The sequence below is a fragment of the Gorilla gorilla genome, chromosome 17 (genome assembly GCF_029281585.2).
Source record: "Gorilla gorilla gorilla isolate KB3781 chromosome 17, NHGRI_mGorGor1-v2.1_pri, whole genome shotgun sequence".
In the NCBI taxonomy this organism is placed as follows: Eukaryota; Metazoa; Chordata; class Mammalia; order Primates; family Hominidae; genus Gorilla; species Gorilla gorilla.
The window spans coordinates 61297781-61317760 of NC_073241.2; the positions used below are offsets into that span (position 1 = coordinate 61297781).

Sequence of the window (19980 nt, forward strand, 5' to 3'; positions counted from 1 at the left end):
AAGGGCAAGTGAGAAGTATGACCATATATGTACTTTCAATTTTTGTGGATGCATAGTAGGTGTATATATTTATGGGGCACATGAAATACTTTGATACAGGCATGCAGCGTGTAATAATCACATCAGGGTAAATGGCATACCCATCACCTTAAGCATTTATCCTTTCTTTGTGTTACAAACAATCCAATTATACTCTTTTTTTTTTTGAGAGGGAGTCTCGTTCTGTCGCCCAGGCTAGAGTGCGGTGGTGTGATCTTGGCTCACTGTGACCTCCGCCTCTCAGGTTCAAGGGATTCTCCTGCCTCAGCCTCCCAAGTGGCTGGGACTACAGGATCATGTGACCATGCCCAGCTAATTTTTGTATTTTTAGTAGAGACAGGGTTTCACCATGTTGGTTAGGCTGGTCTCAAACTCCTGACCTCAGGTGATCCACCCACCTTGGCCTCCCAAAGTGCTGGGATTTCAGGCGTGAGCCCCTGTGCCTGGCCTATACTCTTAAATGTACAATACATTATTGTTGACTTTAATCGCCCTGTTGTGCTATGAAATGCTAAATCTTGTACATTCTATCTAACTATATTTGTGTACCCATTAACCATGCCCACTTCCCCCAATCCCCACTACCCTTCCCAGCCTCTGGTAACCATCATTCTACCCTCTATCTCCATGAGTTCAATTGGTTTAATTTTTAGCTCCCACAAATAAATGAGGACATGTGAAGTTTGTCTTTCTGTGCTAGGCTTATTTCACTTAACATAATGTCTTCCAGTTCCATCCATGTTGTTGCAAATGACAAAATCTCATTCGTTTTTATGACTAAATGGTACTCCATATGTACCATGCTTTCTTTACCCACTTGTCTGTTGCTGGACACTTAGGTTGTTTCCAAATCTTGACTATTCTGAATAGTACTGCAATAAAAATGGGAGTGCAGATATTTCTTGAATATACTGATTTCCTTTCTTTGGGGAATATACCTGGGAGTAGGATGGCTGGATCATATGATAGTTTGATTTTCAGTTTTTTGAGGAACCTCTAAATTCTTCTCCGTAGTAGTTGTACTAATTTACATTCCCACCACCCATGTATGAAGTTTCCCTTTTCTCCACATCCTCGTCAGCATCTGTTATTGTGTGACTTTTGGATGAAAACCATTTTACCTGCGGTGAGATGATATCTCACTGTAGTTTTGATTTGCATTTCTCTGATGATCAGTGATGCTGAGCACTTTTTCATATGCCTATTTGCCATTTATATGTCTTCTTTTGAGAAATGTCTGTTTAAATCGTTTGCCTGTTTTTAAATTGGATTACTAATTTCTTTTCCTGTAGAGTTGTTTGCACTCCTTATATATTCTGGTTATTAATCCCTTGTCAGATGAGGAGTTTGCAAATATTTTCTCCCATTCTGTGGGTTGTCTCTTAACTTTATTGATTGTTTCCTTTGCTGTGCTGAAGCTTTTGGATGTGATTCCATTTGTCCATTTTTGCGTTGGTTGCCTGTGTTTGTGGGGTATTACTCCAGAAATCTTTGCCCAGATCAATGTCCTGTAGAGTTTCTCCAATGTTTTCTTTTAGTAGTTTCATAGTTTGAGGTCTTAGATTCAAGTTTTTAATCCATTTTGATTTGATTTTGACTATTTTTTTTAATTTGATACTATCTTGACCAGCATTGAATAATCTATATCCTAAGGATTTAGAGGAATAATTATCCTTTCAAAAGAATCTTCCTCATCTGATCAAAAATGGAAAGAAACATCTGTTTCCACCCACATCAAGTGTTGTTTTGTTTCAATCCTATTAAAGCAGCTTTGGTCAGGAGATCTTTCCCCTTTTCCTAGCAAGAGGATTTCTTTGGTCCTCAATTTGGTCATTTGTAAAACAAAGGTAGAGAAAATCTACTCAATGATTTTGGTTATTTTTGGCTTTGTGGTTTCTTGAAAAGAAAGAACAATAAATGAAGATTCATTGCATAGAAAGGGCCTATTTGGAGTCAACATGCTCAAGGCCAGGAAATAGAAACCACAGGGCTAAGGGGATCAACTGAAGGCAACAGTAGGATGAGGTGAAGCTCTTCTAAGCTGCCAGGTCACAAATCAGGACAGGCAGATGTCCGGTCCCTGACACACTGGCCTGCACAGTGAATGGGCTGTAAGCTTATCCACTAAAAACCTGTCATTGTTGCGGGTGGGTTGGTGGGAGCATAAGAACATGATAATATCACCATGTCTAGTAAGTGGGAGGCTAATCTTAGAAACAGTTTTCAATTCTTTGAAGTTGGTAGTAGCTTCTAATATGGTAGCTATTATTCGCCCATTGCATTCACCATCAGAAAAAGCCCATACAGAGATGAAGCCAGCATATTTTGAATGTACACTGTATAGTTGTTGGCTCTTAATATAAGTAGTATAGCCTGGGAGCATTGAGTAGAGACAAGTAAGAAAGTATGAGCTGATGTTAGGAAATGGACAACATTGAGTATAAGTCAATACTTAGGTAATCTTCAGTCTGTCTCTCACCTACCATTTCTTTCTCCTTCCTATTCTTACCCTCTCTTCCCTCAGGTTTAATCTCCCAATTTAAGAAACAAAAGAAGTTTTTCCACTAGTACCGACTTCAGCCCATTGTTTTGCAATGTCGTTTTGACAGATGTGTCTTTAGTCACACAATTAAATTTTATGTTGACCAGAGACTGAAGACTCCGCTAGTTGCCTATTAACGTCAGACTAACAATGGCTTGCACCTGTAATCCTAGCTACTCAGGAGGTTGAGGCAGGAGAATCTCTGGAATCTGAGAGTTCAAGGCCAGCCTGGTCAACAAAGTGAGATCCCGTTTCAAAAACAAAACAAAACAAAATCTTGTTTGCTTAAAATTCCAGTTTTTTTTTTTTGAGACAGTCTTGCTCTGGCGCCCAGGCTGGAGTGCAGTGGTGCGATCTCAGCTCACTGCAAGCTCCGCCTCCTGGGTTCACGCCATTCTCCTGCCTCAGCCTCCCAAGTAGCTGGGACTACAGGCGCCCGCCACCACACCCGGCTAATTTTTTGTATTTTTAGTAGAGACAGGGTTTCAACCGTGTTAGCCAGGATGGTGTCGATCTCCTGACCTCATGATCCGCCCACCTCGGCCTCCCAAAGTGCTGGGATTACAGGCGTGAGCCACCGTGCCTGGCCTAAAATTCCAGGTTTTCTGTATTTGTCTTCTCCACTAGACTCTAATCAGCTCCTTATTGGTAGGGATCAAGGTAACAGACATCTCTGTACCTCTGACTCCTTGCATCAAGTCTACCAAAACCATGTCAGGTGCTTGAATAAATATGGAGCAGAGCTAGTTCCAACTTATCATTCCAAACTCATCCCATACCACTTCCCCAACTTGCCCTACCTTCAGTTACACCGAGGTTTTTCCATTGCCCTAAGCAGGACTTTTTCTTTTAGGATTTACTGCCTTTTCCCACGTTGATTCCTCTGCTGTGATGCTCCTCCCTGCTGGCCTGGCTGGCTCATTCTTCAAGACCCACTTCAGTTACCAGCAGCTCTGCTGGAGCCTTTCCGAACCCTTGGGCAAAATTAGTAATTCCCTTTACAGATCTTGAACAGTTGTCTGTTCACATCTTGAGTATGGCACTTGATACACTATTGAAAGTATCTGCTTAAGTGATAATAATGGCAGCTAAAGACTGAGCTAATATAATGACTGAGCTTTATAATAGTAAATGGTGTATTATTTTAAATCTAACAGCTCTGAGACACAGAAAATCAGCGAGAGGCTGAGATGAAATCGGAAACTATTTTCTGGGTACTAAGAATGTAGGGATCAACTAGACACATGGTAGTTTCTTCCCTCAGGGAGCCCCAACTCTTCAAGGACAGGGATCAAATAGTAGTAAATATGTGGCATTTATTGAATGTTTGATGTTTACCTGGCACACTGAAGACATTATCTGTAAATATTACAGCTACTCTACAAGGCAGGTGTTATTATCTCCATTTCACGGAAGGGGAAACTTACATGCTCAAGATCACACTGCTGGTGCTAGGATTTGAACCCAAAGTATCTAACTTCAAAGTATCCTACTGATCTCTATATTCTAAGTGCAGAGCACGTAGTAGGGGCATAATAAAGAGTGTTGGATGAACAAGTTTCTATAAGAAAGTTCCTTCTCCCACACTACAAATATTAATAGTGCTCTTTTGTTGAAATATTTCTTGGTCTCAGCTCTGTTCTCATTATACATAGTGGCATCAGGGAAAATTAAATGCTGTCTTGGAATGACCAGTAGTGCCAATTAACCAAGAACATTAGGAAATTGTAAATGATTATAATTCAATAATAATTAATTAAAAGGATGTAATTTTACTAAAAATAAGATGTAAAAATTAGCGAAGTTGAGCAAAATTCAGAAATAGACGTTTAATTATAGAAATTGAGCATATTGAAACTGAGATCCTCATAAAACAATAAGAAAGAAAAGAAATATATAAAGACCTCATTTAAATAAAGAAAAACATTATCACCCAAGTTGATAAATTGGACACTGTTAGAATGTGAAAAGAACATTGGAGGATCAGCGACATTGATTCCAGATCTGATACAGCTGAGTAAATTCAAGCTATTTTTTTTCTCTCTGAAATTGGGCTCATCAACAAAATAAGGATAGCAATTAATTCACTGAGTTGTTGTGAGGATCAAATGAGAGTACTACCTAATTTACTACCTAACAACACATACTTGGCACTCAGTAATAAGTCTGCATCTCATACTTTAAAAAATGAATACATGGGCCGGGCGGGGTGGCTCATGCTTGTAATCCCAGCACTTTGGGAGGCAGAGGTGGGTAGATCACCTGAGGTCAGGAGTTCGTGACCAGCCTGGCCAAAATGGTGAAACCCTGTCTTTACTAAAAATACAAAAATTAGCTGGGCATGGTGGTGGGCGCCTGTAATCCCAGCTACTTGGGAGGCTGAGGCAGGAAAGTTGCTTGAACCCAGGAGGCGGAGGTTGCAGTGAGCCAAGACCATGCCATTGCACTCCAGCCTGGGCAACAAGAGCAAAACTCCATTTCAAAAAAAAAAAAAAAAAAAGAATACATGAATAAGTATAATTTTAAAAAAGTGAACCTTTGTTAAAATGTGATAAAGTAATATATGTTAAAAGAGTTATTTATATTAGCCATCATAAAAGTGCAAATTAAAACCATGGTGAGATACCAGTACACATTTAACAAAATGGCTAAAATAAAAAAATTTGGACAATACCAAATGTTGGGGAAAATAAAGAAAAACTGAAAATTCATACATTGCTGGTGGGAATGTAAAATAGTACAGCCACTCTGGAAAACAGTTTGGCAATATTTTACAAAGTTAAACATATACTTATCATATAACCAGGCAATCACACTCCTGAAAATTTATCCTAGAGAAATGAAAACTTATGTTTATGCAAACATTTGTACACAAATATTTCTTGGAGCTTTATCTTAACAACCAAAAACTGGAAACAACCCAAATGCCCTTTACAAAATAAATGGATAAGCAGACTGTGGGACATCCATACATGAAATACTACTCAGTAATAAGGAGGGAGCTATGGATACACCCAGCAACTTAGATGAATCTCAAAGTCATGCTCAATGGGAAAAGCCAATCTCAAAAGGTTAAATACTGTATAGTTCTATTTATATAAGTTTCTCGAAATAGTAATAATAATAATATGGGGAACAGAGCAGAGGTTAGGGAGAGAGAAGGAAATAAAGGATAGCAACGCACTGACATTCCTTTGTAGTGACAGAATGGTCTGTATCTTTTTTTTTTTTAATCCCTCAAGTCCTTTTTTTTTTTCTTTTTGAGACAGGGTCTCACTCTGTCATCCAGGCTGGAGTGCAGTGGTGTGATCTTGGCTTACTGCAACCTCCGCCTCCTGGGTTCAAGCCATTCTGCTGCCTCAGCCTCTGGAGTAGCCAGGACTACAGGTGTGCACCACCACGCCTGGCTAATTTTTTTGTCTTTTTAGTAGACACGGGTTTTGCCATGTTAGCCAGGCTGGTCATGAACTCCTACCTCAAGTGATCCACCTCCCAAAGTGCTGGGATGACAGGCATGAGCCACGGCGCCCAGGGATTACACTTCCACATGAGATTTGGGCGGGGACAAATTTCCAAATTATATCTCACACACACACACTGAAAAATATGAGTACAGGAAAAACCTGGTGAAATCTTTTTCTTTTTCTTTTTTGAGACAGAGCTGGTGCCTCGGCTGCCTGAGTAGCTGGGATTACAGGTGCCTGCCACCATACCTGGCTAATTTTTTTGTCTCCACACCCAGGGATTACATTTCAACATGAGATTTGGGTGGGGACAAGTTTCCAAACTGTATCACACACACACACACTGAAAAATATGAGTACAGGCAAAACCTAGTGAAATCTTTTTTCAAGCAATTCTCCTGCCTCAGCCTGCCAAGTAGGTGGGATAGCAGGCAGGTGTGCACCACCACGTCTGACACATTTTTGTATTTTTAGTAGAGACAGGGTTTCACCATGTTGGCCATGCTGGTCTTGAACTCTGGGCCTCAAGTAATCTACCTGCCTTGGCCTCCTCTCAAAGTGCTGGGATTACAGGAGTGAGCCACCGCTCCTGGCCAACGTTCATAATTGTTGACCTGGTAATTGCCATTTCTGGTCATTTCTCCTAAGGAACTAATCCCCTAAAAGGTAAACACTATAGTTATTCTCATTTGTGATAGTAAAATATCCATATACAAAGAAGTATTCCAAGAGGTAGGCAAACTAATTAAGTAAATTATGGTACATGTATTAATTGTAATATTGTTTAAATAATAAATTGATGAATATGAAACAAATAGTTATATTGTTATGTATGCATATGAGCAAGAAATGCATATGAAGACATGTAATTTTATTTGCTTAATGTTGCTTTCATGTTTATGCAATTTTATAACATAATACTGAGGTATGGCTAATGGATGAATAAAGATGACAGTTTATTTTTGAATGGTTACCTGTTGTTGTTTTTTGTTGTTATTGTTTGTTTTGTTTTGTCTTGTTTTTTGAGACAGAGTTTTGCTCTTGTTGCCCAGGCTGGTGTGCAATGGCAAGATCTCGGCTCACTGAAACCTCTGCCTCCCAGATTAAAGTGATTCTCCTGCCTCAGCCTCCTGAGTAGCTGGGATTACAGGCACCTGCCACTGTGCCCAGCTAATTTTTGTATTTTTAGTAGAGACAGGGTTTCACCATCTTGGCCTGGCTGGTCTTGAACTCCTGACCTCGTGATCCACCCGCCTCAGCCTCCCAAAGTGTTGGGATTATAGGTGTGAGCCACTGCACCCCGTCTTGTTTTGTTTTTTTGTGTGTCGGAGTCTTGCTCTGTCGCCAGGCTGGAGGGCAGTGGTGTGATCTTGGCTCACTGCAACCTCTGCCTCCGGGTTCAAGCAATTCTCCTGCCTCAGTCTCCCAAGTAGCTGGGACTATAGGCGTGTACCACCACGCCCAGCTAATTTTTGTATTTTTAGTAGAGACTGCGTTTCACCATGTTGTCCAGGATGGTCTCCATCTCTTGACCTGGTGATCTGGCCGCCTCTGCCTCCCAAAGTACTGGGATTACAGGCGTAAGCCACCGCGCCCAGCCGTTGTTTTTAATTCTGACACTAATAACGATTTTAAATTCTTTCTTGAACCCCTGGTCTTGTTTGTTTCCAGTTCTGTCCACTTTGCCGTTTAATACCCGATGAGAATCCAAGCAGCTTCAGTGGCAGTTTAATAAGACATCTGCAAGTTAGTCACACTTTGTTTTATGATGATTTCATAGTAAGTATATTTTCTTATTTTTACATTATGTTTTTATGCTGTCTTGTTAAGCTTACCTTTCTGATCCAAGTGAATAAAATTATAGAGGAAAAAATGTGTATATAGCTATAGTGTTGAGTATTAGCATTAAGTAAGAAATCATGAAAATAGAATGTTTTGGCCTGGTGCAGTGGCTCACGCCTATAATCCCAACACTTTGGGAGGCCGAGGTGGGTGAATCACTTGAGGTCAGGAGTTCAAGACCAGCCTGGCCAACATGGTGAAATCCTATCTCTATTAAAAATACTAAAAATAAAAAAATTAGCCAGGCATGGTGGTACACGACTGTAGTCCCAGCTACTCGGTAGGCTGAGGCAGGAGAATCGCTTGAACCCAGGAGGCAGAGGTTTCAGTGAGCTGAGATCGCACCACTCCACTCCAGCCTGGGCAACAGAGTGAGACTTTGTCTCAAAAAAAAAAAAAAAATGAAATGCAATTTCAAGATAAAATTTAATAACGATTGAAGATTGTCATTTGAGAATTTTCTCCATGCTTTCAATCTGCCAATTATTATTATCCAGGTTGGATACAAGGAGCTCAGGTTCTAAACTAGTTTTAAGCAATAGCTCTGCCATATATGTGCGACCTTGCAGAAGGTATTTAACCTCGGAAACTCAGTTTGTGCACTGGTTAAGGGAAGAGATTAAAAGCACCTACTCCCAAAATTCTTCTTAGGATTAAATGAGATAATGTATATGAAGTGCTTTGCACAGTTCAGGTGCAGATGTTAGGCAAATTGGAGATGGGATGGGAGTAGAATTGTTAGGACCACTTGAGGCACTGAACAAGGAACATGACAGAGGCTTTAAATTCTCAGCTCCATATCTCTAAGCATGTCTTTTGTGGCCCATGTGGCACACAGGCCTCAACAGAACTTGGTTCTGGTCTATGTGTTCTCTCTGGTAATACAAAGAGGTTTCTCTTGGCCGGGCGTGGTGGCTCACACCTGTAATCCCAGCACTTTGGGAGGCCGAGATGGGCGGATCACGAGGTCAGGAGATCGTGACCATCCTGGCTAACACGGTGAAACCCTGTCTCTACTAAAAATACAAGAAAATTAGTTGGGCATGGTGGCGGGCGCCTGTGGTCCCAGCTACTCTGGAGGCTGAGGCAGGAGAATGGCGTGAACTCGGGAGGCGGAGCTTGCAGTGAACCGTGATCACGCCACTGCACTCCAGCCTGGGTGACAGAGCGAGACTCCGTCTCAAGAGGTTTCTCTTTACCTTAGCTCTATGAGGTGTTCTAAAAGCCAGGTCGATTCTATGGCTGTTCTGTCTAATCATGCTCAGTCTGTTCTCAAGATCTTTCAGACAAAGCATGATCCAGAGCTAGGCAGGATGAAGCCACTTTGATAAGAATACTTTCCAGCCACTCACAGCCATATTCTTGGGTAGGGAAGTGAACTTGAAGTAGTGTTCTTTGTTTTGATTTTTTGCTTCCTGAGCTACTATATACTAAGCTAAGCACTCTATGTATATATCACATTTTATTCCTTGTAGCAACTTCCGTGAATACTGTATTTTTATCTTCATTTAACTGAAATATCTGAAGCTCAAAGGTTAACCGAATTATCTAAGAACAAGCCAGTATCAAGACCAAACCTTGTGCTCTGCTGTGCTTTATGACTTTCCTTTGGATTTTGTGGGGGTTTTTTTTGTTTTGTTTTTATATTGCAGAATGGACTTTGAATAGAGATTTCACCTTTTGTTATTGCGGAAGAGGAGAGGGATTGCAGAGGATAGGGTTCTTAATGGTTTTTGTTTTACTTATAGAATGTGCTGACATAGAATTTTAAATTCCACTTTGACACATAAGAGGCAAGGAGAAAGTTTTGTTTTAACATTTTCTTCAGAAATAGCCATTCAGTGGTACTGCTGGCATTGGTGAAGCCTGTGGGGGAGCCTGAACTTTGCTCCATTTTACAGGTTTATGTGGAACATAGCACTCTGACCAGGATTTGTAATGGTGACTAAAAACTTCTCATTATATCAGATAAAAACTTCAAATTTCAAATCAAGACTATTTATTATGACAGTAACTAGTTAATCGATAGACAACAAAGTGAAGTAGAAAATTCATTAGCCCCAAAGCAAAAGTCCTGGGTTCTATGACAGGCTTTGTGGAACCTTGGACAAGTCTCCTAACTTTAGTTCCCTACAAAATGAGGGTGTTGCATTGACCCTCATCCTCTAGTTTCTGAAGTACTATTGACTCTGAATATTTCTAATTATTTTTCTTTATTGTAGGATTTTAATATAATTGAGGAAGCTCTTATCCGAAGAGTCTTAGACCGGTCACTTCTTGAATATGTGAATCACTCGAACACCACATAATTTTACTAAAACGAAGGGAAAAGGGACCACTGAACTGCACCATTTAAGATGCTGCTTGAACAAATTGGAGGGAAGTTGTCAATGATTGATGGGCAAAAATGTACAACACAGTTATGTGTTTGTCCATGTTTATTGTTATAGTGCATTTAAAAACTGCTTTAATTTTAATGGTTTAAATCTGTTTTACATCCTTGAGATTCTTACACATCTAACAACAAAAAAAATTATCTACATCAGTCATTGTTACATGGAAAAGACAAGACACGTGGTAGGCAAGTAGGTGGAGGATCTCGGTTTGCAAATTAGATAATACTCTGTGTATAATGCTACATATTAATAACTACCATCATGGTTAGGCACGATAACTAATCTTTGTTCTGTGTAAAAAAAAATGGAGAGTGAAACAAAGTGCAGATATTCAAAGAAATAAGAAATCTGCTCCAATGCTCTTGTTCTAATCTTTAATAGGTTAACGTTAATAATCTTGTATGGGAGTTGGAAAGGAAAATTTTGGAAGTCAAGAAAGTCCATTTAGGCCAGACACGGTGGCTTACGCTTGTAATCCCAGCACTTTGGGAGGCTGAAGCAGGCGGATCACAAGGTCAGGAGTTCGAGACCAGCCTGGTCAACACTGGTCTCCGTGAAACTCCGTCTCTACTAAAAATACAAAAATTAGCTGGACGTGTTGGCGGGCACCTGTAATACCAGCTACTTGGGAGGCTGAGGCAGAAGAATCACTTGAACCCGGGAGGCAGAGGTTACAGTGAGCTGAGATCGCGCCAGTACACTCCAGCCTGGGTAACAGAGCTAGACTCCATCTCAAAAAAAAAAAAAATCCATTTAACCAAAGTGTCTTACATAATACTGTAACAACACAAATTTTGTGTTAGAAAAGTATACTTAATTCTTTGACTTTTTATAACTGCATACATAAGAATTCAATATTTTTCAAATATTTATAGCTTATTTAGAAATATTTCTATAATATAAGCAATTTCTTAAAAACCATCAGATGATACTTACAGTATAAGTATTCACATCCAGACTTTTTAGTAGAAAACCCTAAGGGCTTTGATATCTTTTTTGATTGTAACATTTTAAAAATTATGAAATAAAAGTACTGAAAACCAGACACAAAATTTATAGCTGAATGCCTTATTATAAGGAAATACTCTTTTAGGACTCAGCCAGTCACCCCACGTGTCCTTTTTGTGTCCTGTCACAATTACAACCCCACAAAAGTAACTGCTAGACTGATTTAAATAGTAATCACTTTGTTGCATTTGATTACTGCTGCCACACCTAAATGCATATATCTATATTTTAATATTATCAATTTAAAGTTGTTATTAAATGTATATTTTATTTTACATCTCTTTTTTAATCTAGAAGTTCCTCCTTCTTTCCAGTTCCTTAAAATTTACCTGGTGAAGAACCTGATCCTAGGACCTATAGAGTTTCCCATACTTTGTATTTTGCTGATTGCACACTCATGGCACGGTTCAGCACATTGCCCTGTCCTCTCGATATTAGCACACAGTGCAGGTTCAGGCGCATTGAATTTGAGAAGACTTAGGTTCAGTCGTTTGGCAAGACTGTAAATCACGGTGTCTTTCTTTCCTTCCTCCTTCTTCTCTTTCTCTCTCTCTCTCTCTTTCTTTTTCTTTCTCTTTTTTTCAGAGTTGCACTCTGTTGCCCAGGCTGGAGTACAGTGGCACGATCTCGACTCACTGCAACCTCCATCTCCCGGGTTCAAGCAGTTCTCCTGTTTCAGCCTCCCAAGTAGCTGGGACTACAGGTGCATGCCACCATGCCCGGCTAATTTTTGTATTTTTAGTAGAGAGGGGGTTTCACCATAATGGTCAGGCTGGTCTTGAACTCCTGAACTCAAGTGATCCACCAGCCTTGGCCTCCCAAAATGCTGGGATTACAGGCATGAGCCACCGTGCCCAGCTAATTTTTGTATTTTTAGTAGAGACAGGGTTTCACCGTAATAGCCAGGCTGGTCTCAAACTCCTTACCTTGTGATCCGCCCACCTCAGCCTTCCAAAGTGCTGGGATTATAGGCGTGAGCCACTGTGCCCGGCCTACAGGGTTTTTATCTAACCTTTCTGTTAGAACTGTACCTCTCTTCTTCTGTACTGAAAGTCCTGGTTTTCAAGAACACAGGGCACGATAGAATTAGAACATCTCACAATTACTCATTTCTTTTATTTATCTTACACTTACAGCTGTCTCAGAATAACAATAGAAATACAACCACAAATAATATGGCAATTGAAACAATTAAAAAGTTTTCATTTGCTTTTCTCATTCTTTCCCAATTTTTTTTTTTTTTTTTTTTTTGAGATGGAGTCTCGCGCTCTTGTTGCCCAGGCTGGAGTGCAATGGCGCGATCTCGGCTCACTGCAACCTCTGCCTCCTGGATTCAAGCAATTCTCCTGCCTCAGCTTCCCGAGTAGCTGGGATTATAGGCATGCACCACCACGCCCTGCTAATTTTGTATTTTTAGTAAAGTCAGGATTTCTCCACATTGGTCAGGCTGGCCTCAAACTCTCGACCTCAGGTGATCCGCCTGCCTCGGCCTCCCAAAGTGCTGGGATTACAGGTGTGAGCCACTGCGCCCGACATCCCAATTTTTAAAATAGTTATACTATGTCAACATTTTCAGAACATACTGGTATAGCATACTGTACTTTCTTCCTTTTATCCCCCATTTATTCTTAGTTCTTCAACTATATATTTAACACTTGCCCCCAGTTTTGTTTTGTTTTGTTTTGTTTTGAGGAGGAATCTTGCTCTGTTGCCCAGGCTGGAGTGCAGTGGTGTGATCTTGGCTCACTGCAACCTCCGCCTCCCGGGTTCAAGGGATTCTCCTGCCTCAGCCTCTCGAGTAGCTGGGATTACAAGTGGGCACCACCACACCCGGCTAATTGTTGTATTTTTAGTAGAGATGGGTTTTGCCATGTTGGCCAGGCTGGTTTTGAACTCCTGACCTCAAGTGATCCACCTGTGTTGGCCTCCTAAAGTACTGGGATTACAGGTGTGTGCCACCACGCCAGGCAATTGCCCCCAGTTTTTATTTGATGGCTCTGACTGTTTCTCATATCTGACTCTTTAATTATGAATCCAGGGCATAGATTAGTATCTCCATCTTGTAAGGATGCAAAGAAGCCATGAAAATAAGTAATATCAACTCCTGAGGATAAAACGTTACTTGACTAGAGTTAGCTTTTTAATTGTAATCATTTATAAACTTCTTTGTTCCTTACATATAAGCATAGTCATAACCACGGTGCCCAAAATTTTCTATAAGTTACTGTAACTCCTTAAAGGTCTTGCTACAGTTCTTTTATCCAGTACAAATAATTGGGAAAATGTAAAGCTGAATGAAATATAGTGAGCCTCATATCCTCCCTTTTAGATATTGATTTTAAGTTTGCTTTTCACAGCTGCTAAAAAGTAACAACTGATTTTTAGTTCCACAACCTCTCTTTCTTCAATTTAGATGGATCATACAATAAAGCAAAACCTGGCTGGTTACAGTGGCTCACACCTATAATCCCAGCACTTTGGGAGGCTGAGGTGGAGGGTCTCATGAGCCCAGGAGTTCAAGACCAGCCTGGGCAATATAGTGAGACTCTTTCTATTTAAACAAAAACAAAAACAAACAAACAAACAAAAAGCTGGGCATGATGCACACCTTTAGTTTCAGCTACTAAGGAGGCTGAGGTTGGAGGATCACTTGAGCCCAGGAGGTCAACACTGCAGTGAGCTATGATCATGCTACTGCACTCCAGCCTGGGCAACAGAGCAAGACCCTGTCTCCAAAAACATAAATAATTAAATATAAATAGAAATAAAGCAAAATCTGTTGGGAAACGAGAAAAAGGAGAGGAATTTTTCAGGAATAATCATAAAAAGAGAAATGATCATCAGACTGAAAGTCCAGAGCCTGAGAAATGAAAACATATTTTTAAGCATTGGTGTTGACCATGCAGACAAACTTGTTAATTCAGAGCAATACAAAAGGCACTTTGAATCTATAAAACTTGAAAAAGTTAAAAATTGTATGTCGGATAAAGCTTTAAGTCATCTGTCACTATTAACCTCAGTGCAGCAATTCTGACTCATGTGCCTGGATTCCTCTTATGATAATTTTGCCACCTACAGGACAGATTAGGTGCTGGTCACCTGAATTATTTTGTGTTCTGAATTATTTTGAGCTCTAAAATGGTAAAGTACAAATACTCATTGTTTTACTGTGCCTTTGGCCTTTTATGAAAAGGTATTTATAATTTGTTGATAAAAACCAATATTTGAAGCGGTTGATTACCAACAAAAAAGTTTCACTCTCTTTATAGTGCTTCAGGATACAACTTTTTCAAGGCCTTATTAGAGAAAAACTGATTCACATGTTATTCTTCTAAAGCTAAATTATTAAAATGTAGGTTGAAAGATTGGATTGATTGTGAATCTACACTAAAGATATGGTTCCAGGCAGACCTCCTTACTGTCTTCAGTGATGTTTAATTTCATTACTGTTACTGGGTGCCAAGTGTCTTTCATTTGGAAGTGAACTTACTCCAGTTATTGAATGTTTATCATATCATAATTTGCATTTTTCAAACATTGAAGGTATTTTAAAAAGTCACTAAGAGATTCATTCTTTTATTATTCAACTACAAAAAAATAGTGTAATGATCAGAATTTAAAATGTATGATTCTTTTTCTTCTGTAAGTATGTATTGCTATGATAAATAAAAAATGGCAGGACCATTGTTTTTATTAAAATATCTACTGTGTCTATTCTTAAACATTAATCTTGGTTACTTTTTAACTCAAATTTAATAATGCTTTTTACATTTTCATCATTGAGCAACATCTGTCACAAAGGTGTACATTCATTTAGGCCAGTAGTTCTCAACTGGGGGTAATTTTGTCTCCCAGCAGACATTGGCAATGTCTAGATACATTTTGGGTTGTCCTAACAGGGCTCGGGTGTGCTAGTGGCCTGAGATCTAGATACAGGTCAGGGATGCTGTTCAGCATTCTACAGTGCACAAGACAGCCCCTCGCAACAAAGAATTATCCTGCGCAAAGTGGCAATAGTGCCTAGGCTTAGAAACTCTGATTTGGTCAACATAATACTGAGCACTATGGAATTATTATTTGTTCTGCTAGCAAGAGGCTTCACTGAAATTTAAAAGGTAAGATGTAGATAGATTCTTCCCCCCGCTAAATCCATACTAAGTTTTGAATGGCTGTAGCTGTCATGCGTACCCATATGTCATGAGCATATTAATTTTTTGATTTTTTGCAAGAACACATACAGGACAGAACACAAGTGTTACTGACGAAACCTCTGATGCATGTTTGCTGAGTGACGTTCTAGATGATTGAGGGAACCCAGATCAGTTGAGAAGATTTACCTTCATCATTTAGATTATCTTTATTGAAATAAGACAGTATTAAAGAGGGACACTCATGTCTGAGATCCTTGAAGCTAATAGTTATGTTTTTGTATTATTACTAGAAAATCATGTGGTATTTTAATCCTAAAGATTTCAGCAAAGACAACGCATGGATCTTAAGGCTAATCATTGCCACCAAAATAGCCATGTAAGAAGCCCAACGAAGGAGAATCACAGGGAGTAGTATTGATCTAGGTGAACTGGATTATGGTACAATTACAAGTCCCAAATCCCAGTGCTCACCCAAAGTCTACTGTGGTTCCTGGCTCTTCTCCAGGGAAGCTGTTCTCCAGCTTCAGAATTCCAGGGTACTTTCATCTCATGGCATTTGTATATCACTGTGTGTTCCTATATCACCCCTCACAACAGGCTGCTGAGTTGGCTACACAGGTAATTTCTGTTCATTATTTGCCAATGCAAGTCACATGGCCATATGTAATGTCAAGGCATTGAGGAAATCCAGTCTTCTCATGTAGAAGACAACTGGATACTGAGGCATAATAGTAATACCAACCATGAAGGTACAAGCCAGGCAGAGTTGACAAAGAAGACAGGAAGTACACAGGGTAAAGACATTAAAAATATGTGTGGAAAGGAGGGGTGAAAAGTCAAAATGAGACTAGCTTTCTAAAACATGAAGTCATGTTCATTTTTGCCATGGTAGTATTTTCTTTTTCTTTTCTTTTTTTTTGAGATGGAGTCTTGCTCTGTTACCCAGGCTGGAGTGCAGTGGCACGATCTCAGCTCACTGCAACCTCCACTTCCCAGGTTCAAGCAATTCTCCTGTCTCAGTCTCCTGAGTAGCTGGGACTACAGGCATGCACCACCATGCCCAGCTAATTTTTGTATTTTTAGTAGAGACGGAGTTTCACCATATTGGTCAGGCTGGTCTCGAACTCCTGACCTCAGATGATCCGCCTGCCTTGGCCTCCCAAAGTGCTGGGATTACAGGCGTGAGCCACCACACCTGGCCCTGCCATGGTAATATTTTCGTTAATTTTACTTAAAGTTTGGGATTATTTTACCAAATGAAAGAACTGTCAGTTTCTCAGACATAAGATAGTGATTTCTTTTTCTGAATTGTTCTTTCTTATTTATTAACAAAAATGCCAAATACGTTCTCTGTCCCTTACAACAGTATTTTCTCAGTATACTCCTTGTGTGCTGCCATCAGAACCACTTGGGATACTTGTTATAATTGCACTTTCCTGGGCCCTCTCCAGATGTATAGAATCTCTGAAATTATCATGGATTCATCAGGAAGTCATTGATATGTATGCCAACCTGCCCATTTCTCACCACCTCCATTTTTATTCTACTCTCCATCAGCGTCTCTTGCCTGGATCCCTAGAGCTATCTAATTGGACTCCGTGCCCACATTTAAGAAATTGTCCATTTCTCAGCCAGTCGTGGTGGCTCACGCCTGTAATCCCTGCATTTTGGGAGGCTGAGGTGGGTGAATCATCTGAGGTCAGGAGTTCGAGACCAGCCTGGCCAACATGATGAAACCCCGTCTCTACTAAAAATACAAAAAATTGGCCAGGCACAGTGGCTCATGCCTGTAATCCCAGCACTTTGGGAGGCCAAGATGGGTGGATCACCTGAGGTCGGGAGTTCAAGACCAGCCTGACCAACATGGAGAAATCCCAACTCTACTGAAAATACAAAATTAGCTGGGCTTGGTGGTGCATGCCTGTAATCCCAGCTACTCAGGAGGCTGAGGCAGGAATATTGCTTGAACCTGGGAGGCGGAGGTTGCAGTGAGCCGAAATCGTGCCATTGCACTCTAGCCTGGGCAACAAGAGCTAAACTCCATCTCAAAAAAAAAAAAAAAAAAAAAGGTCCATTCCTCATACAGCAGTTGGAGAGATCTTTAAAAGCATCAATCTGATTGTACCATGCCACCTTTTCACTGCTTAAAATGCTCCCAGGGCCTCCATTGTTTTCTTTGTTGTTGTTTGTGTGTGTATGTCCATGAGTCATTTTATTTGTAAATATATATTACATCTCCAGAAAAGAATCCTAGGATTTTCCCTCCTGTGTGTTTTCGTCTTGCTTCTTCATGGTCCATGATGCCAGCTGAGGTTGTCAGTACAATGAAACCAAACTGGCAGGATGGGAGCAGATTATTCTGCCATTTTTCTAGATCTTTGAGTTGCACATCAAATCTGGGGCTAATCACTCCACACTTGTTTAGCCTGCCTGTGAGGTTCACAATCTTCCCACCTCTGATCATCAATGATTTCAGACTCACCAATGTAACTATGCTTCATTATCACAGTTAGAAACCGGATGATGACTTTGGAGCATGGCCCAATAAGAACCTGGTGTTTGCCTCTCTTTTTGGCATTGTTGATGCTCTTGACAGCATCAGCTAGGACATTTATGCGCACCATTGTGGTGACGTGGAAAGATGGTGGAAAGAGGTTTTTTTTCTTTTTTTTGTTTTTTTTTTTGAAACAGGGTCTCACTCTGTCTTCCAGGCTGAGTGCAGTGGTATGATTACAGCTCACTGCAACCTCGACCTTTTGGGCTCGAGCCATCCTCCCACCTCACCCTCCCTAGTAGCTGGGATCATAGACATGCACTACCATGCTGGGCTAATTTGTAAAATTTTTGTAGAAATGGAGGTCTCACTATGTTGCCCAGGTTGGTCTCTAACTCTTGGACTCCAGCCATTCTCTTGCTTTGGCTTCTCAAAGGGTTGAGATTACAGGTGTGATTACAGGTGTGAGCCAACACGCTCGGCCTCCATTATTATGAGAATAAATTCTAAAGGCCTTTCCATGCCCTTCAAAGCCCTTCACAACCTGGTCCCTGCCCACCTCTCCAACTTCATCTCACTCCACTCTCTCCCTTGATCCTTATACTTCGGCCACACTGTTAGGTTTATTAAACACACCAAACTTACAGTGGGTCCTGCATCTTGGTACTTTCTATTCCTTCTGTTTGAAAAGCTCTTCGCTGGGAGTTTGACATGACTGCCTTCTAAATCATTCAACTGTCAGCTCAAATGTCATCTTCTCATAAAGGAATTACCTTGTAATTCCAGCCAAAGTCACTCCTCCACCAAATCTGTCTATTGTTTTATTGTAATGTTTCCATCACTGTACTAGAATGAGAAGTTATCTTATACATTTATTTTCATTTTTATTGGTTATTTCCTCTCTCTAGAATATACATTTTTGATTGCAAGTATTCACCACTAAATTCTCCAAAATCTAAAACAATGGCACGTGTCAAGTACTTAGTAAATATTTCAGCTGTCTAATCTATCATGAGACCTACTGATGATATATACACATATACATCATCAGTGTGTGATGATAACACACATATAAAACATCCAGCATGAAGTAGAAGGATTGCTTGGCCCAGGAGTTCAGGAATTTGAGGCTATAGTGCACTATGATAGTGCCTGTGAATAGCCACTGCACTCCAGCCTGGGCGACATAGCAACACCTCTCCCCATTTTTTTTTTTTTTTTTTTTTGAGACATGTAATCCCAACACTTAAGACGGAGTCTTGCTCTGTCGCCCAGGCTAGAGTGCAGTGGTGTGATCTCAGCTCAATGCAACCTCTGCCTCCTGGGTTCAAGCGATTCTCCTGCCTCAGCCTCCTGAGTAGCTGGGATTACAGGCATGTATCACTACGCTCAGCTAATTTTTGTATTTTAGCAGAGGCAGTGTTTCACCTTGTTGGCCTGGCTGGTCTCGAACTCCTGACCTCAAGTGATCCGCCCACCTCGGCCTCCCAAATTGCTGGGATTACAGGTGTGAGCCACCTCGCCGGGCCGTAAAACCCCATTTTTGAAAGAAGAAAAAAATCCTAATATTACCAGTAATCAAAGACATTAACTTGACCACTCTAATCATGTACCATTTTTCTCTCTTAGCATAATGTCTGGCATAGTGTAACCTCTAATAATTTTTTTTTTTTTTAGAGACATGGTTTCACCCTCTCACCCAGGCTGGAGTGCAGTGGTGTGACATGGCTCACTGCAGCCTTGACCTCCCAGGTCCAAGTGATCCTCCTACCTCAGCCTCCTGAGTAGCTGGGACTATAGGCACATACCACCACATCTAGCTAATTTTTAAAATTTTTTGTAGAGACAGGGTCTCACTATGTTGCCTAAGCTGGCTGCAAACTCCTGGGCTCAAGTGACCCTCCCACCTCAGCCTCCCAAAGTGCTGAGATTACAGGCGTGAGCTACCAGGCCCAGCCTCCAATAAATATTTTTTGATTCAGTCTATTAGCAAAATTTCTCAATTAATAATCCCCCATGAAAAGATGATATGGTGAAACTGGCA

At 40.5% G+C, this 19980-nt stretch overlaps 1 protein-coding gene and 1 pseudogene across 2 annotated transcripts in view; one reads left to right on the plus strand and one right to left on the minus strand.

The window, feature by feature from the left end:
* RNF125 (ring finger protein 125) overlaps window positions 1-11058 on the plus strand; it is a 50378-nt gene extending 39320 nt beyond the window's left edge. The window contains exons 5-6 of one of the 2 annotated variants that reach the window (XM_031003570.3): window positions 7717-7824; window positions 10110-11058. In XM_031003570.3, coding sequence (XP_030859430.1) covers window positions 7717-7824; window positions 10110-10196 — 195 coding nt within the window. In that variant the 3' untranslated portion in view covers window positions 10197-11058. The remainder of the gene's footprint in view (window positions 1-7716; window positions 7825-10109) is intronic. The other variant, XM_031003571.3, reaches the window with a different exon arrangement.
* A 6581-nt stretch (window positions 11059-17639) lies between these two features.
* On the minus strand, window positions 17640-18066 carry LOC101127247 (small ribosomal subunit protein uS8-like; annotated as a pseudogene).
* Window positions 18067-19980: the final 1914 nt, after the last annotated feature.